General features: G+C 41.8%; 1 protein-coding gene across 2 annotated transcripts in view; it reads left to right on the top strand.

The window, feature by feature from the left end:
* The window catches only part of LOC115150143 (copine-9), a 138,597-nt gene that overhangs the window by 19,914 nt on the left and 91,721 nt on the right, over positions 1–26,962 (top strand). For both annotated transcript variants that reach the window (XM_029693107.1, XM_029693108.1), the window contains exons 4-5: positions 5,033–5,079; positions 23,379–23,482. In XM_029693107.1, coding sequence (XP_029548967.1) covers positions 5,033–5,079; positions 23,379–23,482 — 151 coding nt within the window. The remainder of the gene's footprint in view (positions 1–5,032; positions 5,080–23,378; positions 23,483–26,962) is intronic.

Raw genomic sequence — 26,962 nt, forward strand, 5'->3', positions numbered from 1 at the left:
GTTCATATTTATATAAAAAAAAAACATTTTACATTGGTGCGTGACGTTCAGAAAATGTATTCACCCCAAAATTTCCGGTGAATTTACAAAAATACTCATCATAAACGTTGACAAAATACATAACAATTATTTAAAGAATTATAGATACAGTACTCTTTTATGCACCCGCTGTGTCAGATTTCAAAATAACTTTACGTAGAAAGCACGTTGTTCAATATTCTGAGTACTGAGCACCATGCTATTCAGTTAGCCGTCCAGCCACGGCATCCCCAAAACGCTGAAATATGTTAAAAATATTATCTTACCTTTGCTGATCTTCGGCTGAATGCACTCAGAAGGTCTCCCACTTCCACAAGAAATGTTCATTTGTTCGATAAAGTCCATAATTTATGTCGAAATAAATCCGTTTTGATGGCGTGTCCAGATCCCCATTCCAAAATGCATCTTTCCACCGTCAACGAAAAGTTATAAAGTTCCCTCAGATTGTGAACATGTCAAACCATGTTCACAATCAATCTTTAGGGTGTTATAATCGTAGAATTGCGATAATATTCCAACCGGACAATAGATTCATTACAAAATAAAAATGGCTAATCCTTCGTGAGCGCGGGCGAGGTAAGGCAATGACCCCAGCCCGACCACATACTGTTCCGGGTATTATTCAATCAAATTGTATTCTATAAGCCTCAGACGAGGTTCTAATGACTGTTGACATCTAGTGGAAGCCTTAGGAAGTGCAATATGACATCACAGACACTGTAGTTTAGATAGAACTTCATTTGAAATGACTACAGCCATCTGAGGTCAAACTTCCTGTTCGGATTTTTCTCAGGTTTTTGCCTGCCATATGAGTTCTGTTATACTCACATACATCATTCAAACAGTTTTAGAAACTTCAGTGTTTTCTATCCAAATCTACTAATAATATGCATATTCTAGTTCCTGGGCCCGAGTCGTAGGCTGTTTCATTGGGTACGTTTTTCATCCGGACGTGAAAATACTGCCCCTTATAGTGAAGAGGATAAAAGGGTATTTCCTAGGGGAACCTTGCTATAGGGGATGTGAAGTGTAAATCCTTGGGGAACCTGGCTCTAGGGGATGTGAAGTATAAATCTTAGGGGAACCCGGCTCTAGGGGATATGTAGTGTCTATCCTAGGGGAACCCGGCTCTAGGGGATGTGAAGTGTAAATCCTAGGGGAACCCAGCTCTAGGGGATGCGAAGTGTAAATCTTAGGGGAACCCGGCTCTAGGGGATGTGTAGTGTCTATCCTAGGGGAACCCGGCTCTAGGGGATGTGAAGTGTAAATCCTAGGGGAACCCGGCTCTAGGGGATGTGAAGTGTCTATCCTAGGGGAACCCGGCTTTAGGTAATGTGAAGTGTCTATCCTAGGGGAACCCGGCTCTAGGGGATGTGTAGTGTCTATCCTAGGGGAACCCGGCTCTAGGGGATGTGAAGTGTCTATCCTAGGGGAACCCGGCTTTAGAGGATGTGGTGACGGCTGTACTGACCAACAGAACTCCTGAAGGGACACCTCATCAGATGCCCACCCACCCTTAATGGACAACACACTCACAGTCCTTACATGTTTCGGAATCCCCTCTCCCCCCACCCTCCTATCTCTCCCTCCTTCCATCCCTCTCTTCCTCCTCTCCACTGGCCAGTCACTCTCCATGAAGGCTCCAATCTCTCTCTTGGGCTTAAAGAAATCACCGCCCCCTAACTCTCGACCCGAGTTTTCTCTTCTTGTTTTATATATATTACTGCAATATATATATATATATATACTTTTTTTTTACCTTTATTTAACTAGGGAATTCAGTTGAACAAATTCTTATTTACATTGACGGCCTACCCCGGCCAGACCCTCCCCTAACCCGGATGATGCTGGGCCAATTGTGCATCGCCCTATGGGACTCCCGATCATGGCCGGATGTGATACAGCCCAGGATCGAACCCGGGTTGGTAGTGACGCCACTCAGGATCCTTCTTCTCTTTTCTATTGAGAGGAGGGGAGGGAAAGGGCTTGCCTGGGCTGGGTCTTTATGGCTTCCCAGCTGGATGGCACTTCTCCCACGGTGGCGGCATTATGCTGATTGGTTTCTGTATATGGCGTGTTGGCGCGCTCCCCTTTGATATGGTTTGTTTCTGGATGAGGAAGAGGTAGGAATGCTAATGAAGTCCAGCCCCTTATCGCGACTTAGGGGAAGCGCTGTAAATATGTCCAATCTTTAAGAAAGGAGGATGCCTGTTGTATTGTTCAGAGGAGCTCTCCAGTGTTGGATAAGATATCTTCATATCAGACCAGGTTCAGTATAACTTTGAGTTCATCTCAAAGTCAGGTGCTATTCTTGCTTTCTGTTAAGCTAACCACATTGCAAGGGTGATGCCCCGGAGGATTAAATAACAGTAGCAGTGTGTGGGTAAAATCAATGGGGAAGCCAAGCCAGGACAAAAGCAATCATCACAAAACTGGAGAGCAACATCTGTCTGAAGTCCACAAAGCATATTGTATTTAACAAACAGTTACATAACTTACAGCATGGTCAAGCAAGGTAATGTTTTAGACATTATCGGACCACTAAACAACTATGGATTTAGAACCACAGAGAGTTACTGCAAGTCCCAAAGAAAACAGGAGCTGCCTCCACTATTCCAGCACCATTTCAACTTCAACATTTCAACATCATCTAATCACCTATGCTTAGTGACCACTAAAAGATACCAAAAACAATTTAGTCCAATTAATGTAAGCTAAATATGATGTGGCTGTCCTTGGTTCTTATTTCTCTGTGTGTTCGTTCATGCAAGTAGAAAAAACATATTGACTCACCCTACTTGTAGAGAAAGACCAATCCCATCCTCCTTTCTTTCATGTTGACGAAACAGTCTATTACTCTCTGTTATGCAGTGCACACTTTTAGTTGTTGGCCTAGGCTACCTGGCTAAAATGCTTGCTCTCTAGCCCAACTTCCTTTTCATGGGCAATGATGGGGCAGCTAGTTAACATTTAGCCTACTATACTGAACAAAAATATAAACGCAACATGTAAAGTGTTGGAGAAATGATAATCGCAAAATGATCTGTATATAATTCCTGGAAGCTGAACATGTCCCAGTTCTTCCATGGCCTGCATACTCACCAGACATGTCACACGTTGAGCCTGTTTGGGATGCTCTGGATTGACGTGTACAACAGCGTGTTCCAGTTCCCGCCAATATCCAGCAACTTCGCACAGCCATTGTAGAGGAGTGGAACAATATTCCATAGGCACAATCAACAGCCTGATCAATTCTATGTGAAGGAGATGGTCACACCAGATTCTCACTGGTTTTTTGATCCACGCCCAAACCTTTTTAAAAGGTATCTGTGACCAACAGATACATATCTGTATTCCCAGTCATGTGAAATCCATAGATTAGGGCCTAATGAATTTATTTCAATTGACTGATTTCCTTATATGAACTGTAACTCGATAAAATCTTACCTTTACATTTACGTCATTTAGCAGACGCTCTTATCCAGAGCGACTTACAAATTGGTGCATTCACCTTATGATATCCAGTGGAACAACCACTTTACAATAGTACATCTTTTTTTGGGGGGAGGGTAGGGGGGGGGTTTAGAAGGATTACTTAATCCTATCCCAGGTATTCCTTTAAGAGGTGGGGTTTCAGGTGTCTCCGGAAGGTGGTGATTGACTCCGCTGTCCTGGCGTCGTGAGGGAGCTTGTTCCACCATTGGGGTGCCAAATCTTGCGTTTTTTTTTTTTCTGTATACATCTAGCTACTTCCATCCTCTCAGGCCAGGGCCATAATGTAAGAATTTATGGTTGGTTCAGAATCGCCATTATAGTCATTGGCCAGTATGGAGAATTAAGTCAAACCACAAGTCCAAATCCCTATCTCCATTCATTGCTAATTCAGGAAAGGCCAATTGTAGCTAACTAGCCACCGGAGGACAATGACATAAAGAGAAGCAACAATTCAAGTTTTTTCTGTCAATGATGTTTAGCTTTTGATGTGACGTGATTGGTGAGTAGTCAAATCCAAACTGGTTTGCCTTGACACTTTTTTTTTGGGTGCGCCAGGTCCAGTCACAGTTGAGCTCACTCAGTTTAGCTCAACACTGATTGGCTATTATTTTTAACTTTTTATATCAAGGGAGGCCAAATGCTCGCTGGCTTCCCTTGCATTCAATGCTACGGGCGGCAACAATGTCATACTCTGTTTGACCAGACAGAATCAGATAGATGGGCTACACATACAGAGACAGAGGGGCGCTGTTTCGCTCACTCGGATGCTTTCTCATAAATACTCGCCACTGTTAAATAAGGAACATGCCGTATGTCACACTTTGACAGTAACCTATCCTTGTAGTCAATGCTGTGTGTACAGATGTAGGATTGTAATTTGAGCCAGTTTGCTACAGCAGGAAATGAATCCTGTAGCAAGAGGAAATGTAAATTATTATTTGATTTATAATTAATGGCCATTTTTGTTAAGGTTGATACTTTTCTCGTAAGGGGAAATCAAGTCTGAAATCTCAAGGTGGAAATTACAAACTTCAGAAGCCCTTTTTAAACCTCATACATTACAAGTTTTAAATTTCCTTCATTGCAGGAAAGTTATCCTGCAACAGGGTGATCAAATTAAGATCCTACATCTGTACTAATAGCATAAGTATGAATGTGTCTGACAGTCTGAAAGCTATGCATACCTTGAGTGGGTATTGAAGCATGGCCATGAAAATATGGCCTCTTAGCTCTCTACAGGACCTGAGCACAATATAATGCTGGAAATTCTCACAAGCTTATGGTGCAATGCAAAGCAATTCAATGCATCAACATTTTAATTATATCTGTCTCTATTCAAATAAATGAATAGATAACAGGTGAATTTGCAAAGACATCTAGTGCAGGAATTTGAATTAAGTATTCTGTTACTTGGTATTCATTATTAATAATAAGGCTTCATTAATTTTAATTTTACCTCGTTTCCTCCCTCTCACTCGCTCTCTTTTTCTCTTCGCAGTTGTGGTTTTGTACGTTCAAGGCATTGGGACAAAGGAGTGGAGAGAGGTGAGTGAAATTACTTTTTTATTACAGATCTTATGTATATGGCCTTGTAAGGGTAAGCCATTCTTTGCTATTATACAGCTGAGGTTGGACGTTTACATACACCTTAGCCAAATACATTTAAACTCAGTTTTTCACAATTCCTGACATTTAATCCTAGTAAAAATGCCCTGTCTTAGGTCAGTTAGGATCACCACTTTATTTTAAGAATGTAAAATGTCAGAATAATAGTAGAGAGTGATTTATTTCAGCTTTTCTTTCTTTCATCAGAAGGTCAGAAGTTTACATACACTCAATTAGTATTTGGTAGCATTGCCTTTAAATTGTTTAACTTGGGTCAAACATTTCGGGTAGCCTTCCACAAGCTTCCCACAATAATTTGGGTGAATTTTGACCCATTCCTCCTGACAGAGCTGGTGTAACTGAGTCAGGTTTGTAGGCTTCTTTGCTCGCACACGCTTTTTCAGTTCTGCCCACAAATGTTCTATAGGATTGAGGTCAGGGCTTTGTGATGGCCACTCCAATACCTTGACTTTGTTGTCCTTAAGCCATTTGGCCACAACTTTGGAAGTATGCTTGGGGTCATTGTCCATTTGGAAGACCCATTTGCGACCAAGCTTTAACTTCCTGACTGATGTCTTGAGATGTTGCTTCAATATATCCACATCATTTTCCCTAGCTCATGATGCCATCTATTTTGTGAAGTGCACCAATCCCTCCTGCAGCAAAGCATGATACTGCCACCCCCGTGCTTCACGGTTGGGATGGCATTCTTCGGCTTGCAAGCCTCCCCCTTTTTCCTCCAAACATAACGATGGTCATTATGGCCAAACAGTTCTATTTCTGTTTCATCAGACCAGAGGACATTTCTCCAAAAGGTACAATCTTTGTCCCCATGTGCAGTTGCAAACTGTAGTTTGGCTTTTTTATGGAGGTTTTGGAGCAGTGGCTTCTTCCTTGCTGAGCGGCCTTTCAGGTTATGTCAATATAGGTCTCGTTTTACTGTGGATACACATACTTTTGTACCTGTTTCCTCCAGCATTTTCACAAGGTCCTTTGCTGTTCTGGGATTGATTTGCACTTTTCTCACCAAAGTATGTTCATCTCTAGGAGACAGAACACGTCTCCTTTCTGAGCGGTATGACGGCTGCGTGGTCCCATGGTGTTTGTACTTGCATACTATTGTTTGTACAGATGAATGTTGGTACCTTCAGGTGTTTGGAAATTGCTCCCAAGGATGAACCAGACTTGTGGAGGTCTACAACTTTTTTTCTGAGGTCTTGACTGATTTCTTTTGATTTCCCCGTGATGTCAAGCAGAGACACTGAGGTTGAATGTAGGCTGTGATGTACATCCACAGGTACACCGCCAATTGACTTAAATAGTGTCAGTTAGCCTATCAGAAGCTTCGAAAGCAATGACATAATTTTCTGGAATTTTCCAAGCTATTTAAAGGCACAGTCAACTTAGTGTATGTACACGTCTGACCCACTGGAATTGTGATACAGTGAATTATAAGTGAAATAATCTGTCTGTGAACAATTGTTGGAAACATTTCTTGTCATGCACAAAGTAGATGTCCTAACCGACTTGCCAAAACTATAGTTTGTTAACAAGAAATTTGTGGAGTGGTTGAAAAACGAGTTTTAATGACTCCAACCTAAGGCTATGTAAACTTCTGACTTCAACTGGATATTACAGTATCTCCGGGATTTCATAGAATGGAAGACAAAGATGCATGGTTTGGCTCATCCTAGCAGAAGTGGTCTACCTTTTGTGCCTTAGTGGGAATCGGTCGCGAACTTCATCAGTGATCGAATGTATAATAATTACAGGAACGTAAGAATTGATGGTGAACCAGGGATGTTGGAACAATGAGGAAGAGCATTCCTCTCTTAAAGGAACAGTTACATTTCCAATTGAAATCGTTGCTAATACTAGGGCAGAATCAACACCTAATAGGGCCTTAAAGGGTGGAACCGACCCTAACTGGGCCTAAATGGTCTGAACAGGTTCTTACCAGTTCCAATTCGGATTCTCTCACAACCTCTGGTCTTGAGACGACATAATAAATCACATTTCTTGTCAGCCAGAGGGAAGGCTTACCCATTAATGTGTGGGTTAAATAATCTCTGAAAGTCACATTGGGGAAAAATACTTTAATAGACAAGTATACTTTAATTGGCAAAAGTCATTCAAGATAAGAATTGTAATCAAAACATTTGGTCACCCAAAAAATGAATTGAGAAGCTATTGGAACCCAAAGGGGCAAAAGCCTTGGAAATGTGAATGAGGAGTATTGTGATGCGCTCTCTCTCCCTCTGTCTGAGGGAGGGGGGGTATGCATCAACAGCAATTGGTGTACTGACTCTAGCGCAGTGGAAGTTTCGATCCATTGTTCACCCGTCTTGGAATAACTAATGGTCATATGCCGACCCTTCTACCTCCCCAAGAGAGTTTTCAACTGTTATCGTGACTGCTGTATATATTCCACCTCAGGACAAGATAAACAACAAACTGGCACTTAACGAATTGTACAACACTATAAATAAGCAGGAAACCAAGCACCTGGAGGCTGCTTTTCTGGCTGTCAGTGATTTTAATTCTGCTTCATTAACAGTTCGTAAATCAATTAGGTTCCGGAACAAAAAGTGAGCATGAAATGGGGGTGACCTGGGGAGCTCTGAGGTACCGGATAGCATCAGGAAAAAAACACATTTATAATAAAGTATTGCATGCCTATCATAGCATTTGCGTAGTAGCATAGAGCAGTAGACTAGAGGCGCTTACAGAAGTTGCACACATGGGGAACATTTTGAGTAGCTTAGGGTCTACTTGCATTTCATGCATTTCTATGTCATTTTACATGACTGGAGACTTTGGCAGAATCTTTTTTAATACTGCACATATTATCGAAATGACAGGTTACTTTGACAGTGACAAACTGAGAATTTGAGATCAATAAAAACGATCTTGTCTTGAATCGATCAATAGCTTAGGCCTAGTTGTGTGGTAACACACATTGAAGGATATGATGGTCCTAAAAATGCTTTCCAGTTTCACTGACTCCATCCAATGATGTGCAGCTGGTGATGGCCGATGCGCTCGTGCCAAAAGCCTATCTCTCTTGTTTTACTTTGTGATCAAAGTTGATCAGATATTTTTGTAGTCTACAGCAGACAGATTACAGTCTACTCTTTTCAGTAGGAAGCATTTGATTTCCAACCAGTCAGTGTTTTTCCCGTGATTGTATATTGTGAAAGGCCTGTTTTGTCTGCATACTGTTCACTAACAGATTTGCCACACGTTCCTGACTGTAGGCTATGCCTTGTTATTGGCGCTAGACTAAAATATATATATATATATATAGAGGGAACAGAGAGGGAACAATGTTGTGCAAACCATAAATAAATATATATTTATTTATTTATTTATTTATTTATTTATAAATAAATAAATAAATAAATAAATAAATATATTATTGATCCTTTGTGGCTAAATTATAGGCCTTCTCATGATATAGTAGACTATTCTGAATTATTCCATTTCTTTCTGAACAGGCAGCAGTAATTCTGTAACTTTGGCAAATTTATTTAAATTTATCAGGTGTGCTACAGCTCCTCCAGAACCCTTCGTGCGGCTATGATTTTATAAGGAAATAAATTATGAAGTGCAACACTGGAGCGATGAGAGTTGCAGGCTCATGTCAATCAGAGCAGAGAGATAATAGAAAGTGAATCTCATTCTAGTTCTGTGAGAGATACAGACACCATTCTCACACAGCCACGGCTACGCATTGGTTTCAAACATAGGTTACAATGTTGTGCAAACCATAAGCTCGGGCCGGCCCAACCCGAATCAACTCTTAGAATATCAGGCCCGGGCTGAAAATGGACTTTTTCACGTTGCGTTTTTTTTTGTGGGCAGGAGAATTAAGACGAGGCAATGAACTTTCACTTTAATGCAAATTTTTACATTGCAAACAGTGAAAATTATGTTTCATATAATAAGAGTTACCGAATCGGGCCAAATCGGTTCAGGAAGGAAACAGTCCAAAATGGAGAGGTGCTAGATCCTGTTCCGGCAGGATCCGGCTTAAATGAACCACTGGTCATTAAGACACGTGATGCCCAACTTCCATCAACACGTCTCCTTCACCACTAGGGGCAATAAACTCCTAGACCACTGCTATTCTACACACAAGTGTAAGGATCAACGCTGGTAGACGAGAAGCAGGTACACGGAGAACATTTAATGAACAACAGACATGAAACAGAACAGGAGAGAAATAACGACATCAATGCTGACAAAGTCAGGAGCAGACAGAAATAGGGAAGTCAATCAACAAAGTCAAGGAGTCCAGGTGAGTCCCATATTGCGCAGCTGCGCGTAATGATGGTAACAGGTGTGCGTGATAAAGGGCAGCCTGGTGCCCTCGAGCGCCAGAGAGGGAGAGAGGGAACAGGTGTGACAGTACCGCCCCCTCTAGGGGTGCCACCCGGCGTCCCACCTGGGCGAGCCTGACGGGCCAGCCGAGGCATGGGCGCCAGACAAGCCGGCGGGGGCGTAGGAGCCCGACGAACCGGCTGAAGGTTCATAGTCCTGCGAGCCGGCTGAGGCGTGGGAGCCCGGCGAGCCGGCCGAGGCAAGAAGACTTCTTGAGCCAGATAAGGAGTGGAAGCCCGACGAGCTAACTGAGGCACCCCCGGTTCCCTCGGCGACAGCACCCGGACCCGACGTCCCCAACCAAATCAAAAAACAAAACTCCCTGATGCTTCTTTTAGGGGTGTCAGCATTCTGTAGGATCGACGCTGGTAGATGAGAAGCAGGTACAGGGAGAACATTTAACCTGTTATGGCTAGGGGGCAGTATTTTCACGAACGGATAAAAAACGTACCCGATTTAATCTGATTATTACTCCTGCCCAGAAACTAGAATATGCATTTAATTATTGGCTTTGGATAGAAAATACCCTAAAGTTTCTAAAACTGTTTGAATGGTGTCTGTGAGTATAACAGAACTCATATGGCAGGCAAAAACCTGAGAAGATTCTGTACAGGAAGTGCCCTCTCTGACCATTCCTTGGGCTTCTTGGCTCTGTTTATTGAAAACTTAGGATCTTTGCTGTAACGTGACACTTCCTACGGCTCCCATAGGCTCTCAGAACCCGGGAAAAAGCTGAATGATGTAATTCCAGCCGCTGGCTGAAAAACATTAGCGCCTTTGGTAAGTGCTCTATCAGGGGACCATCAGACTGAGGCGCGTGCACGGGGCGACCTCATGTTCTTACTTTCTCTCTCTTTGAACTAAAACACAGATTCCCGGTCGGAATATTATCGCTTTTTTACGAGAAAAATGGCATAAAAATTGATTTTAAACAGCGGTTGACATGCTTCGAAGTACGGTAATGGAATATTTAGAATTTTTTTGTCACGAAACGCGTCGGGCGCGTAACCCTTCGTCACCCTTGGATAGTGTCTTGAACGCAAGAACAAAACGCCGCTATTTGGATAATACTATGCATTATTTTGAACCAAACCAACATTTGTTATTGAAGTAGAAGTCCTGGGAGTGCATTCTGACGAAGAACAGCAAAGGTAATAACATTTTTCTTATAGTAAATCTGACTTTGGTGAGGGCTAAACTTGGTGGGTGTCTAAATGGCTAGCCCTGTGATGCCGGGCTATCTACTTAGAATATTGCAAAATGTGCTTTCACTGAAAAGCTATTTTAAAATCGGACATAGCGAGTGCATAGAGGAGTTCTGTATCTATAATTCTTAAAATAATTGTTATGTTTTTTGTGAACGTTTATCGTGAGTAATTTAGTAAATTCACCGGAAGTGTTCGGTGGGAATGCTAGTTCTGAACGTCACATGCTAATGTAAAAAGCTGTTTTTTTATATAAATATGAACTTGATTGAGCAAAACATGCATGTATTGTATAACATAATGTCCTAGGCGTGTCATCTGATGAAGATCATCAAAGGTTAGTGCTGCATTTAGCTGTGGTTTTGTTTTTTGTGACATTATATGCTAGCTTGAAAAATGGGTGTCTGATTATTTCTGGCTGGGTACTCTGCTGACATAATCTAATGTTTTGCTTTCGCTGTAAAGCCTTTTTGAAATCGGACAGTGTGGTTAGATAAAGGAGAGTCTTGTCTTTAAAATGGTGTAAAATAGTCATATGTTTGAAAAATGGAAGTTTTTGGATTTTTGAGGAATTTGTAATTCGCGCCACGCCTATCATTGGATATTGGAGCAGGTGTTCTGCTAGCGGAACGTCTAGATGTAAGAGGTTAATGAACAACGGACATGAAACAGAACAGGAACAGCGTCTGGGCAGGGGAAAAATAACAACATGAAAGCTGACACAGGGAACAAAGTGAGGAGCAGACAGAAATAGGGAAGTCATATTGTGCAGCTGCGCGTAATGATGGTGACAGGTGTGCGTAATAAAGGGCAGCCTGGTGCCCTCGAGCGCCAGAGAGGGAGAGCGGGAGCAGGCGTGACAACAAGGAAGCATACAAGTCCCTCCCTTGTTCCCCTTCAGCAAATCAGATCATGATTCTATACTCTTGCTTCCTGTCTACATGCAGAAGCTTAAAGAGGAAGTATCCATGATGCGCTCCATAGAGAAATGGTACACCCGAATCGGAGGCTATGCTATAGGACTGCTTTGTTCGCGCTGACTGGAATTTGTTCCGGGACTCTGTCAATAGCATCGACGAGCTAACCACCTCTATCACTGGCTTCATTAGAAAATGCATCACCGAAGTTTGTCCCCACAGTGAAGGTTCGCTGCTTCCCCAATCAAATTAATGAATTCACTTCGTCTCCCTTGCCACCAAAAACTCATTCATTTTTTTGCCTCCCTCGCCTTCTGTCTGGTTCCATAGTCACAAAGTCAGATTCCACAGTCACGTTCTGCCTCGGCGAATGACGTCATTACTTTTTTAAAGAAATGGAGCACACTTTTATGAAAGAAGAGATCACTTCTTCTATGCAAATGTTGTTGATCAGTATAATAAAATAATCTGTTCTTATAGCAGTTGCCGATAAAAATAAGTCCTTAATGGAAGTAATTGTTTATCATCTGTAGCACCATGATATCAGCTAAATCAAGCTCAATAACCAAGTGCATGCACACACTCCTACTGAATAATATCCATTCACCTGTGTTGTGAATAGACCTAGGCTACATCTTGATTTACCCAGTTTATCAATAGATTCACCATTATATTGTTTTTTAGTTAGATTGTTTTTACCAAAGTCAAATTGATTGTATAATTTATTCATTAAGGCATAGCCTACATTGTTGTCTAAAACATGTTTACATTAAAATGTTCAAATGAAATTGAACTCAAACGAGGCCCAAGGATTGAACAGAGCAGTTGCTGAGTTTATCTGTCTGGATCAAGTGTCATTCTGTGACTTTGGCTAATATGCCAATTTTGTTGTGGATTTGTTTTGGTATCGAGTATCGTGATGGTATCGAGTATAGTGATACTAAACCGGGCATCGGTATCAAAGTCAAAATTCTTGTATCATGACAACACTAATCCTCACATGTCTCAAGCTGACCACAATCATTCCTGTTCCCGAGGACTCTAAGGCTACCTGCCACAATGACTACCGCCCTGTAGCACTCACATCTGTAATCCTGAAGTGCTTTGAGAGGCTGGTTATGGCACACATCAACTCCATCATCCCAGATACCCTAGACCCACTCTAATTTGCATACCGATCCAACAGATCCATAGACGACACAATCTCAATTATACTTTACACTGCCCTCACCCATCTAGATAAGAGGGTTAGCTTAATATAAGTAATTTGAAATAATTTATGCTTTTACTTTTGATACTTAAGTATATTGTAGCATATATATTTACTTTAGTATATTTAAGACCAATACTTTTAGACTTTTACTCAAGTAGTATTTTACTGGGTGACTTTTTCACTTTTACTTGAGTCATTTTCTATTAAGGTATCTTTACTTTTACTCAAGTATGACAATTGGGTACTTTTTCCACCACTGTTGCCTAGTCACCTTACCCCTATACATTGCTAACCCTACCACTCCAGTATCCCTGCATATTGGAAATAGTATTGGCACTGACCCTGGAACTGACCCTGTATATAGCTTACTTACTTTCTCCTGTTCTTCTTGTTATTATTTTTTGTGCGTTTTGGTTCTATTTTACTTAATTGTTTAGTACTACTGATATTGATTACTGCATTGTTGGGAAAGGATTTTTACTGTACTTGTGCACGTGGCAAAACTTGAAACTTGGTCTAAGTTCTGTGTTGCAATATCAAAGGTGCTCAGCGGTTACCTTCCACAGGAAACCACACAGGTAGACACTGCCCAGCAAGCCTTAATCAGTATCTTGGGTAGTGAAATACCTACATCCACAGACACACACACTGTCTGTAATACGAGTAAGTCACTTTGGATAAAGGCGTATGCCTCAATAGCCATATAGTAAATGTTTTTTTCACCAAAAACTGGGGGAACATTGACCTATAGTTGCTTTAGTAAGGAGCCAATGGGGCGGCAGGTAGCCCAGTGGTTAGAGCGTTGGACTAGTAACCAAAAGGTTGCAAGATCGAATCCCCGAGCTGACAAGGTAAAAATCTGTCGTTCTGCCCCTGAACAAGGCCACTGTTCCTTGGCCATCATTGAAGATCATTGAAAATAAGAATTTGTTCTTAACTGAATTGCCTAGTTAAATAAAGGTAAAACACCAGTCAACTGAATGGATGTGCTGTTCAGGATACTTTACAGTGATAGTTTAACAAAATGCTAGATTGCTGTGCGATGTATCAAATGGGGAATACAGCAATCTTGTTGGGATAAACTCCCTTGCTTACAAACTAAGCCAGGACGTTTCATACCAATCTTTCCTGACTATCATTTAATGCTCCCTTCAAATCTTTTGAAAGATAAAAAGTGATAAACGTTTGGTATTTACTTTTCTGAACTTTTTTTCCTTTACACTTTGGTAAATCTGCTGCCATCTTAATAAAGTTACCCTGTGAACTTTTTAGTTTCTTCCCTTTTTTTCAATAAATGCAGCATAGACTGGTCTGCGCTTAGTTTCAGACTCAACATTGTAGGCTATTTTGTATGTTGTGCATGGATTCAAGTACTTACAATGTTTTGCCATAGGCTAATTAAACGACTTGTGCTGGTGTTCAGAATGTTTTGTAAAGGATAACTTAGAACATGAAAAAGGGTCAGCCCATTAGCTTTTTTTCTCCAAAAATATATTACATCCATTATCCTCCTCAGCTTTTTAAGTCACCAGCCATCACTGTCTGAACAATAAAAGTTTGGTATTTACTCTTCAGAACCATATTTTCTCTTCACTTTATATAATAAACGGCCAGCAAAAAAGTTACATCTCTGTGAACTTCTCAACGAGTTTCCCCCCTTTCATTTCCCATGAAAGTCGCGCTCTGCCACGATGAGCTCCTCAGTTTTTCTCTCAGTCTATTTTCCGGCACTCTTTTATAATAAATCTGGATGAAGAGAAGAGCAGCTCGTTTCTGCTTCCGTTGCCAGGTTGGAGCCGAGCCTGGACTTGCCCATATGCTTCCATTTCCCAGTCTGCTGCCCAACCTCCCTCAGGCCGTGCTGCGGTGCAGTTTAATCACTGTGTAAAAGATGCATTCTTTGGCCTCCGCTATGGATGCTGTTTGGCAGGCTCTCTCACCAGTAAGAAATATGGGGCTCACCACCCTGGGTCGTGCTCATGAGCAGGCAACTTTAAAAAAAAGTTTTGCTACACTAGTACTGAGGATTAACCCTAATCGCGGTTATTTTTCTTTTTTTAAACGCCTAATTGACTGGATGTCGGTTAAATTATTTTAATTCCACAAAATTATTTTAATTCCACTAATTCCAAAAGTCAAATTACCAAAGTAGCTAACCTTGCTAGATAAACTCCAAAGAATGACAGAATATCTCCTATTTGGCTAAATCAAATGGATGATTATACAGATAACAGGTCAGCTCATGAATAACGGAGACATGAAGAGAGAAATGTTATTAAATATCAAGTCATCTTAACAGGGACCAACTGTTTAAAAGAAAACATGTACTCTCATGCTGTTTATTTATCACACATTCTCTACCGAAGCTCTCAATCGAAGCGGGGGACATGTTATAGCGGTATTTTGACATGCATAGGCGAGACATCCTTTGATAATGCAACCTGTGGGTTACAGAATAAAGTTAGGAATTTTCATGTGAGGAGCTCGAATTTGGTTTCGGAGAGATTGGGACGATAGGAAAATAGCCTCGGTGAGCTACAACTTCCTGTTGTCCAGCCAGAGATCAACTAACTAAATGTACAGACAGATTCAGTGGAACAAAATCACATTGATTGATTATTAGATAATCCACAGCATTTTGGGCAGGATTAGGACAGGCATTGTATAACATGCTAGCAAATGTACTGATCAGCTAATATATGAATAAAGGTGATCATTAGCACTCACCTCATCGTTGATAACATTTCCCCCAGCCTAATTGTTACCAAATATCCAAAAGGAGAGTCGGTGAACACAAAAACCTGACATTGATTGATTTATCTGGACAAATCCCCCACGCTTCTCAGAGCAGCGTGATGGCACTCTCCCAATCAAAAAGGTGCTATTTATTTATTTGACTAAGAACAAATTCTTATTTACAATGACGGTCTACCCCGGCCAACTCGGACAACGCTGGGGCAATTGTGCGCCACCCTATGGGACTCTCAATCATGGCCGGTTGTGATACAGCCTGGAATCGAACCAGGTTCTGTAGTGACGCCTCTAGTACTGAGAAGCAGTGCCTTAGACCACTGCGCCACTCGGGAGCCCAAAATTAGTATTACGGTTGGACATGACTTTGGGATTTTCAGTATAAGCAAGAATTTGATACATGCCTTCAATTGCCTTAGCCTACTTTATTTCAATATTTTCATCATTCAGTTGCTCATAACTAAGGTGAGTTTACCCTGCGCTTTTTCTAGGACCAATGGCTGTTTCCTCGTCTCCTTACCCCGCTGCTGCTCGCCTTCACCTTGTTGTTCTCCTCACTAGATTAAATCAATATAGCTAACTGTTTTCTTGAAATCTGGCTTTTTTTCCAGTTCGGGCTCATTTCATTTCTGTGATGTCGGACCAGGCCTGGGCTCAGTCTTCAGGTCACCGGGTTTGGGTCGGACCGGGATCAAATTTTCAGTTCTGATGAGAACTCTAAACTGCATTCGGGTCTCATGTGCAGTCTGGCAGGATCAATTATGCGTGTGCTTTGAATTTATGGTGACTTTGTGTGAAGAAAATATGATAGGCTAAAGGCTTCCATGAGACATCCAATAATGTGCTATTATATTTTTTGTCAATCTGTTGCTACGCACGTTGTTTGTTTTGCATTAGTGCCACATTGGGGCAAAATGTTGTAATAGTGCATTTAATGTAAAAAAAAACCATCAAAATCAAACCTACCTCAAAAAGCACTAATTGCTCAGCACTATGCAACACAAAACTAAGATGAGAATTTCTTATTGGACAAGTCTAGGTTAATCCTTCCTTGTTTTAGTCTGTTTTCTTCTGTTTAATGCAAAATGAACACAACCCTGGTACGGTAGTATAGATATGTATTGGGAGGATGTGTAGAATTGTGGAACTTGGCTCAGAGCTTGTTTTGATGCAGTTAGGTTAGTAGCAGAGATGTTTTGTTTGTCTAACGATATGAAACAAGTATCAGTATTAGTTTCACCAGCAGCTCTGCAGAGCCAAGTTGACTAGAATCCAAAGCAAGTGAGAAACCGAGACAAAATGAAGTTTTCTTTAATGATATAATATGCCTTTTAGCAGATGATTTTATCCAAAGCGACATAGTCATGCGTGCATACATTTTATAACGGATTCAGTTCTCAAATAATGAAACAGTCCAAAACAATCCAAAAAAACGCAGGATCAAGTTTTTGGACCAGAACGACATTGCTACTTATTCCTCATTGAAGTGTGTGTGCGGCAGGCAGCCTTTCCTCCTCCTCTCTCTCGTCTCTCTTTGAGCTAAAGCTAAAGAGGATTCATTAGGCTGACTCCAAAGCACCTGACTGCATGCAGAGCCACACTCTGTGGGAAGTCACAGTGACGCTAACGATGCTAACCTACTTTCTACCGAGTTCTTACAGAATAACAATGATGGCTCTCGATTCCCGACTCACGGCAGGCGGCGCGACATTCGGCGGCCACATGTCTTATTTTGGATCCTTGAGGGATTCGCTGTCTGGATGAGCTTCTCTTTCTCCCTCTCTTTCTCTATTTTATAACTTTTTATTTTTTTATTTGTAATAAAGAACTTAGTCTGGCTTTCAACTTACTCTTGAAAGTTGTCATAGTAGAATACAGAAGGTGCAATTTTGAAATTGAGTAGTGCATCATCAGTTTTCCTCTTGTCATGTCAGTCATTGCAGACCTTAAAAAGTCATTTATAACTTGTATGAAATGTCCAGATCAACTAGCCCATGTCAGCTAATGATTTTTAGCTAGGTTTTTAGCCTAGCTTTGAGTTTGACACACAGGAAGTTTGAGTCACTCAAATATCACATGAATACACAGACATGGGAAAATGTATATAATTGCAATTAAATTAGCATTAAAACAGCAACATTTTCTCTGCACCCCATGACAAAATGTGTAGAATTACAGCAAATACGCTTTAAACATGCAAAACGTTGTCTCCGCCAACCAGAGGGGTATGAACAGTGTGTGTCATGAATAGTGCTTGTATCCATAGAAATAGAGGTGGCAGGGCAGGAGTTTGGGAACCTCTGCCTTAAAGAACACTACTAGTCCTTAGGCCAGGCCTAGGCAATTACAGTCCTATCACACGTTTCCCCCATCCCTAGCAAACACTTGTGATTTAAACTAATTGCATTTTTAACTGACGATCATGATTAGTTGATTATTGGAGTCAGGTGTGTTAGCTGGGGGGAAAGTGTGACACCAATCAGGCACCCGAGGACTGGAGTTGCCCAGGCCTGCCTTAGGCTGATCTGACTCCATGTTATTTCTGCTATCTGTCTGCATGGAGACATAGAAACACTTCTCTAAGCTCGAACCAAAGGACCCAGGCAGTTGTTAATTTATAACACACACACACACACACACACACACACACTGCAGGGCCTTATGAGTATCAGCTGCCTTAATAAGCAGCGAGGGATCAAACGAGAGTGATGCAATTGCAAGTCAAGAGCCCCCCTCTCTGACACATCTGCCTCCCCTGCCTCCTCTTCACCACCACCACCCTCCGTCCCAAACCCCTCGACACCTCCCGACGCTCATCCCGCCAACCCATCCCTCAGCACCTGTCAAGTCATCCACTACGCTCGACAGACACACACAAGCACAGAACAGGGTGACAGGAAGAGTCGTCTAATACATCTATGGACTTTGCTGTTCTTTCATTCCTCCAAGATATGAAATGAATGAATCTGTAGATCTGTCTTTTATGGATGACACTTTTGAGTACATTGTATTTTGACACCTGTCATCATAGTTTGAGCGCTCCAAGGATTGAATCTTACAAGTTTCCATCAATGCCAGATACCTGCTGCTGCACTTCTTAAAGCAGCTGTGTTGTTTCAGAATGGGATAGCCAGCGGTCCCAAACATCTGTTGGGAGACTTGGGAGTCATTATTTGGAGAGAGAAGGGAAAATGAGGCTGGCTAAATGCAATGGCGATTTTTAGCTTGTAAATCTTGGTGGTACAAAGAACACTTTTTAAAAATGCATGCCAGCAAAGCTACTACACAACACTAAACAATACATTAATTGCACTATAATGGTGATAAATGGTCCCCACAAACTGTTTGGGCCTACATAAAGCTGTCCCCGACAGCGACGCTTTCCTTTCAGCACCATGTGTGAATCCTTACCACCACTACACCTGGCTATCAGCGGTGCCTACTCTGGCAGCGAAACAGTTCATTCAGCCTCATTTACTGCCTTTTTAAAAACCATGGCTGGCATGGCGGACATGCTTAAATAAATATGGTTTCAACTCGATATGAACTGCATTCTCTTTCAATAATAACGAATGCCGACATGAGTTTTGACCTTTGAACCATACACAAACATTACTTTCATGTTCAGTAAATTCAAAATGTTTGTTCTTATATCATGCACACATGTCCTTGTGTGCCATCGCGTGCATGCTGATTTTGTACCCCCACACCAGACACGATAAAGACACGCAGGTTGAAATATCAAAACAAACTCTGAACCAACTACATTCATTTGGTGACAGGTCGAAAAGCATGAAACATTCATGGCAATTTATCTATCTAGCTTGCTGATGCTAGTTAATTTGTCCTGGGATGTAAATATTGGGTTGTTCTTTTACCTGAAATGCACAAGATCTCCTACTCTGACAATTAATCCACAGATAAAAGGGTAAACCGAGTTAGTTTCTAGTAATATCTCCTTCTTCAGGCTTCTTCTTCATCTTTGGATTTTATATGGCATTTGGCAACCAATCTTAAGGTGCATTACCACCACCAACTGGACTGGAGTGTGACCTCAGTTCATCTTTCAATCACCCATGTGGGTATATGCTCCTAAAACCAATCAGGAGATGGGAGAGGCGGGATGTGCAGTGCACCAAGCGTCACAAATAGAACCAAGTTCTATTTTAGCGCCTGGCTATGCAGATGCTTGCGAGCAGTTTGGATGCAATGATTGAATAACGTATGTGTACATTTATTTAGCAACGCTCGCAAGCTGTGTGGTCAGCATGTAAGTATAAGCAAGTGCAAGCAAACGAGCTGTGATGAGGTAGGCCTTCATTCAGCACTTTCAAAATGGACACGACAGAAATTCAGATAGATGTTAGTTCAGATAACTCAACATATTGCTGAATTTAACTTTACTCTTTAAGTCATCACATGGAGAGAGAGCGAGACACTGTTAGTCTACCATTTTGAAGTATTTTATTAGGCCTTTGTGGTCTAAAAAGGAAGGAAAATACAATCACGAGGATCCACTTTTCTAGACAATATAACAAAGCTCAGACAGCGTATTGCCCAAACAAAACAACCCCTCGCAACATCAACTGGAATTACATGGTTCTATTACTGAACTTTTGTTGAAAAAACATTTGAATGGGAAGAGACTGTCACTGGCAAACGTGGTTACAGACCCAAAAACATTACATACTGTAGTATCCCCTCATAGTGGAGAAAAGCATATGCGCTAATTATAATACACAAAGAAAAACAATGAATTGCATCATTCCAACATTGCCTAAAATGATGAATAAGATACTAATGAGAGACCTATATAAGCAATATAACAATTGAGATGTAGGCTACAAACTATGGCCTAAGGGAACGATGAGAGGATAAGAGGCAAGCCGTAATTTTGATTAAGACATTAATGAGCGAGCTAAAAAAGATGTATTTCATATTTGTTCTGCACTTTAGGCTAAGTTCTGAGGTGGAGAGGGACCAAATTATTAGGGTGAGACACATGGGCTACTAACAGCTTACTACATAACAGACACTTAGTATTACTTTCTTAGCTATAGTACACATATCCTTGGCATATTATTTATGCAGCAGCGTACAAGACATATTTTTGGACTCACTGTTGTTATGCTGTGCTCACTTGAACAGGAAGGTGGCACGGCAGTCCTTATGGGCAAACTTTGTCATCTAACTTTCATCAAAGTCCGGCATTCTCTGGATTTATGGTGCTTTCAAGACAACTGGGAACTCTGGAAAAAAACGAGGTTAAATCATGATGTCAGTGATCTTCAGGTCGGAAAGTCGAAGGTCTAGAAAGAGGCCTGAATTCCCGACTTGGAATTCCGTGTTGGATATGCGTTCAAAGCTGGTTTTCCCAGTCGGAGCTCGTTTTTCCTCTGAGTTCCCAGTTGTCTTGAACGCATTAAAATCGGAAGTCCGAGATTTCCCAATTCCGAGTTACCAGTTGTTTTGAACACGGCAGAAGTCATGCTGGATTGACAGCATGGCCATGTATTCAACCATTGTGTTGCATGTGAATGTTTATCTTTTTAAGCTTGGAAAAGAGACCTTTTCAGACAGATGTTTTAAATCCTTAAACCCAGACTTAGACCACACACCCTCTCCACCGAATTACAGGCAGGGGAAGCAAAATAGTGAATTTGCGATTTCCAAGTTTCTATGTAATGTTCGATGGCCGATGAGCACCGATACGTTTTATTTATCATTTCTCTTCATTTGACAAGGATTGAAAATTATTTGCCAGTAGATTGTTGACATTATTCATGATGACTGCTTGTCTAGCTAGCTAGCTTTCTAGCTAAGATTGTGAAAGTATGATGTTGACACGATCAGTCCAATCAAAGCTATGGTAGATATAACGTGATTTGACGTCATTTTATCTGTGGCCAATGCCTTCTTGGACGAGCACTTCTAATGTAAATCTACGGCAGCACCCAAGGGGCTTGAACTGCCTAGCTTTCCTTGTAGATTCTGAGGTGACGTAGTGTCCCTATGAGTGACAGAACACTGAGCCAATCACAGAGCAACTAGAGAAGATTACTAACACCTAAGCTCTGTATTTTCGCTGGCTGCCCCTCCATCACAGATATCACTGAGCTAAGCTGAAACACCTTGTTACGGATACAGGTATCCTGTGTGTATTTCTTTTCACTCCTCCTCCCCTACTCACAGGTGGCAATCATCATTCCCTAATCAGTCGCCAATCAGAAGACACACCTGCTCCTTTTCCCTTGGTGGGAAAAGGGGATAACCAGCCAAGTCGCCCATGGGCCTACATTACCCGCATGAAAACAGTGTCTAAATACCCTAGTTAGAACTGGGCGGACCACCCACTATATTTTTGGTTAGTTAACTAGCTGTTCTTAAAGCAGGCTAGACTAGCTTAGGGGTTTGTTTGGATATTTATTATTTATTTCCTTGGGTCCAGCTCAGCCCCTTTTTCCCACACCCCATTACTGTGTGTTTAAAATAAACCAGAAGTGTTTGACGGTAGGTTTAAGTTGTCTGTGGATTTCTTTTAGTTCTCACTGTTACTTTTCACTATTATGATTTGCATGAGATGTTACGAGTCTCGTTTCCATCCCCCCTAGACTGCAGGGCCAAAGGGGTTCGTAACACACCTGCATTTTGGAGCTGCCTTACTCAAGAAAGAGACCATGTTATTAACTCAAGGATTATTTTTTTTACATTGCTTGCAAAATGTAACACGAATGAATGGCAAAATAACATGCAAAACAGGCCAATTATATATATTTTTTAAATATATATATATATATATTTTTTAAGCTAAACAGGTGGGGCTCAAAAGAGGTGGGGCTCTGCATGATGGTGACGGGTCACCGCTGGCTAAATGTATAAATCATATATTATACCAGATACAGCCACAGGATGTTGTTTACCACTTCTCTTTCTCCACTGTACATTCTACTCTACAACTGCTGCGTCAACCGCCATTTCTGGAAAATATGGGAATTTTTGGTTAAAGGGCCATATGTGGCTCGAGATCTGCAAGTTCAAGACCCTCGTCCTACGTAAACACTGACAATGTACAATGCTGTCAGACTGTTCTCGATGACAATAGGATATGACATTTATTGGCAATTGCGACCACAAACCTCCAAAGTACCTTCCCTAATATCTCCCTCCTCCATCACACTGTTACCACAGCTTATAGGAGAAACCATGGGCTCACGCAAAGCAAGACTGAAACCACACACAAAAGATTCATGTTTGATAGAATCTGGTGCTCTTCAGTCCATCAGATATAAGTGCATTCTATGGACTGTTATTGACTTTGAACATTTGCGACTGTGGGTGTTGGGGGGACAGGTTGGCCGGGGTTGTTTGACAGGTGTTGTGGCAGAACACGGATCAATAGCGCATCACCGCTGACAGAGAGCACGATGGGACATTGGGACAAAGCAATGATTGATTGCTATGGTTTGAGCAGGTCGGCAGTCGCAAGAAAACAGAGTAAAGGTTGCCTAGAACTATTCAGTCATTTAAAACGGGAGTGGAATTCACTCCCTATTAATAACACTCCTGAGGGTGTTGCATATGTGCTGCAGGCGGTGGCTTTACCCGCTAGACCAGCCTCAGGCACTATTATGTAGTCATTTTGAAGATCAAAACCGTTTTCAAGCCATCAAGTGACTGATGATATCATCTCCTGTAATATTGACTAATTTCTCACTTTCTCTCTCCTTCTCACTCCTTCTTCTCCTTCCTCCTTTGCCCGTTCCGGAGCAGTTTGGCCGAACAGAAGTGATCGATAACACCCTGAACCCGGACTTTGTTCGGAAGTTTGTCCTGGATTTCTTCTTCGAGGAGAAGCAGAATCTTCGCTTTGATGTGTAAGTGGAGACCTCGTCTCTCTCTCTCTCTCTTCCCGTCTGTTGTACTATCCTCCCTAATTTTGATGTGTAAGTGGAGACCTTGTCTCTCTCTCTCTCTTCCCGTCTGTTGTACTATCCTCCCTAATTCTGATGTGTAAGTGGAGACCTTGTGTCTCTCTCTCTCTTCCCGTCTGTTGTACTATCCTCCCTAATTCTGATGTGTAAGTGGAGACCTTGTCTCTCTCTCTCTCTTCCCGTCTGTTGTACTATCCTCCCTAATTCTGATGTGTAAGTGGAGACCTTGTCTCTCTCTCTCTCTCTTCCCGTCTGTTGTACTATCCTCCCTAATTCTGATGTGAAGTGGAGACCTTGTCTCTCTCTCTCTCTTCCCGTCTGTTGTACTATCCTCCCTAATTCTGATGTGTAAGTGGAGACCTTGTCTCTCTCTCTCTCTTCCCGTCTGTTGTACTATCCTCCCTAATTTTGATGTGTAAGTGGAGACCTTGTCTCTCTCTCTCTCTCTTCCCGTCTGTTGTACTATCCTCCCTAATTCTGATGTGTAAGTGGAGACCTTGTCTCTCTCTCTCTTCCCGTCTGTTGTACTATCCTCCCTAATTCTGATGTGTAAGTGGAGACCTTGTGTCTCTCTCTCTCTTCCCGTCTGTTGTACTATCCTCCCTAATTCTGATGTGTAAGTGGAGACCTTGTGTCTCTCTCTCTCTTCCCGTCTGTTGTACTATCCTCCCTAATTCTGATGTGTAAGTGGAGACCTTGTCTCTCTCTCTCTCTTCCCGTCTGTTGTACTATCCTCCCTAATTCTGATGTGTAAGTGGAGACCTTGTCTCTCTCTCTCTCTCTTCCCGTCTGTTGTACTATCCTCCCTAATTCTGATGTGTAAGTGGAGACCTTGTCTCTCTCTCTCTCTCCCCGTCTGTTGTACTATCCTCCCTAATTCTGATGTGTAAGTGGAGACCTTGTCTCTCTCTCTCTCTTCCCGTCTGTTGTACTATCCTCCCTAATTTTGATGTGTAAGTGGAGACCTTGTCTCTCTCTCTCTCTTCCCGTCTGTTGTACTATCCTCCCTAATTTTGATGTGTAAGTGGAGACCTTGTCTCTCTCTCTCTCTTCCCGTCTGTTGTACTATCCTCCCTAATTTTGATGTGTAAGTGGAGACCTTGTCTCTCTCTCTCTCTTCCCGTCTGATGTACTATCCTCCCTAATTCTGATGTGTAAGTGGAGACCTTGTCTCTCTCTCTCTCTCTCTTCCCGTCTGTTGTACTATCCTCCCTAATTCTGATGTGTAAGTGGAGACCTTGTCTCTCTCTCTCTCTCTTCCCGTCTGTTGTACTATCCTCCCTAATTCTGATGTGTAAGTGGAGACCTTGTCTCTCTCTCTCTCTCTTCCCGTCTGTTGTACTATCCTCCCTAATTCTGATGTGTAAGTGGAGACCTTGTCTCTCTCTCTCTCTTCCCGTCTGTTGTACTATCCTCCCTAATTCTGATGTGTAAGTGGAGACCTTGTCTCTCTCTCTCTCTTCCCGTCTGTTGTACTATCCTCCCTAATTCTCTTTTGTCCTCCTGTCCACCAGAGAATGATTCAACAGGTTTCATTAGCAAGGTTCACTTAATAATCACTTGACTTATTAATACTAAGGGCCCAATTCAATCAAACCAGGGTCATATTCAGTTGGGCACACCGTAGCAAAACACACTTTATTTGAATAGTCATTTACATCATTTATCACAAACATAATTTTACATGATCATAAACATAATTTTACATGATCATGAACATAATTTTATATTATCATAAGCATCACAAACATTTAGATTAATAACATTTTGCAGGATAATTACATTTTTGACTTAAAAAAAAACTACTTTGACCGATAGTCAAAAAATACTTTTAAGCCCAACAACATTAGAACTCCCCTTTGCTTCAAATCCACAGCAAGCTTCCTTTCCGCTGCGATGGCAGCTCAGTCGAAACCAGGGGTGGAGGGAGTTGCAGGCTGTTGGGGGGATGTTACTGTTCCAACTTCCCTCCTCCCCCAGAGAAGGGGGGATCGATGCCCTCTGCAGGGGGCCAGAGGAGGAGAGGAGAGCAAGAGCAGAGGCCCCAGCAGGGGGCCAGAGGAGGAGAGGAAGAGCAGAGGCCCCAGCATGTGGCAGGTGGCGGTAGCTCGGGCAGAACCACCCGCTCAGATCTGTCACATTGATTAGGCTACACACATACACACCACGATCAATACCACCGCCAAAACACCAACCGACCGCCACAGCCAGATCTGCCACGCAGACAGGAAGCATTAGTCAAACAAGCAGAAGCAAAGATGTAACAGTAGGTGGATACTAGTGTAGTCGGAAGGCGTTTGTCAACGGTTGTTGTTGTATTTCATTCTTCTTGTCAAGAAGGAGGAGGAAAGTCAAACATGATATTAAGCAAAAATTCTCTTTGTTGTAAGATGAGGAGCTGACAAAATATGTGCTTTTAGGAATAGCGTTGGAGAGATGTTTGTAAAATCTTGGCAGATACTAGTTTGAGACAGTCGTAACAGAACGGGATCAAACTTTTAAATAGAGTTGGAAACTGTCAACCCAGAAAAACAGCTAAAAATAAATGACAGAACATGAATCTGAATGGCAACAAGTCATACACCCTGCATTCCTGTTTTGATTTAAACCCTACCGGTATAGCCAGCTGTGCAGGAATAGAGTGACGCAAACACTCATATATATACACACACATCACTATGCTATATACACCACACACCGTTATAATAATATATTATTACACATGACAAACTCGATATTATGCGCATAGTTTTAGGATTTCCTGTCCATTTGGGCTCGCCACATGATTTGTTAGTCATAATCTCTAGCAAATGACTCCCTATGGGCTGTGTAAATCCATGTGTGCAGTGTTGCTAATCTTTGGTCGGGGATTGGGAGAATTTGGTTTGTTACCTAACTGGGTGGGAACAGTGAGAAAGTAATATGCAAGGGAAACTGTGAATTGTGTAAAAAAAAATGCACACGCACAGACAGGTACACACACACACACACACACAAACACACACACCATACCATACACTCTTACAGGCACATGCTCAGGTTTTGGCCAACCCCCTCCCCTAGGACAGCCATGCTGAATCATTAGAGGGGAATTATTCAGTAACAGCCCACAATCGTGTGCACACACACACTGTTAGCTGTCACGTTTTCTTTATTGACTGCGTCTTGGATCATCTCTGATGTCCTTCACACTTAAAAGATCCTCACTCTACACACTTAAAACGTCTTTAAACTTCTACACTTAATACATCTACAAACTTTTAATACATCTACAAACTGTGACACTTAATACATCTACAAACTTCTACACTTAAAACATCCCACTTTAAAGTGCCATTTAATTTTTGTCAGCTGAAATTCTCAAAAGTGACACTGAAAGTGTTATTGTAGCTTCTGTAAGAACAGGAGTGATGTTTCACCCGG

This window comes from Salmo trutta, chromosome 16, assembly GCF_901001165.1.
Source record: "Salmo trutta chromosome 16, fSalTru1.1, whole genome shotgun sequence".
Taxonomy (NCBI): domain Eukaryota; kingdom Metazoa; phylum Chordata; class Actinopteri; order Salmoniformes; family Salmonidae; genus Salmo; species Salmo trutta.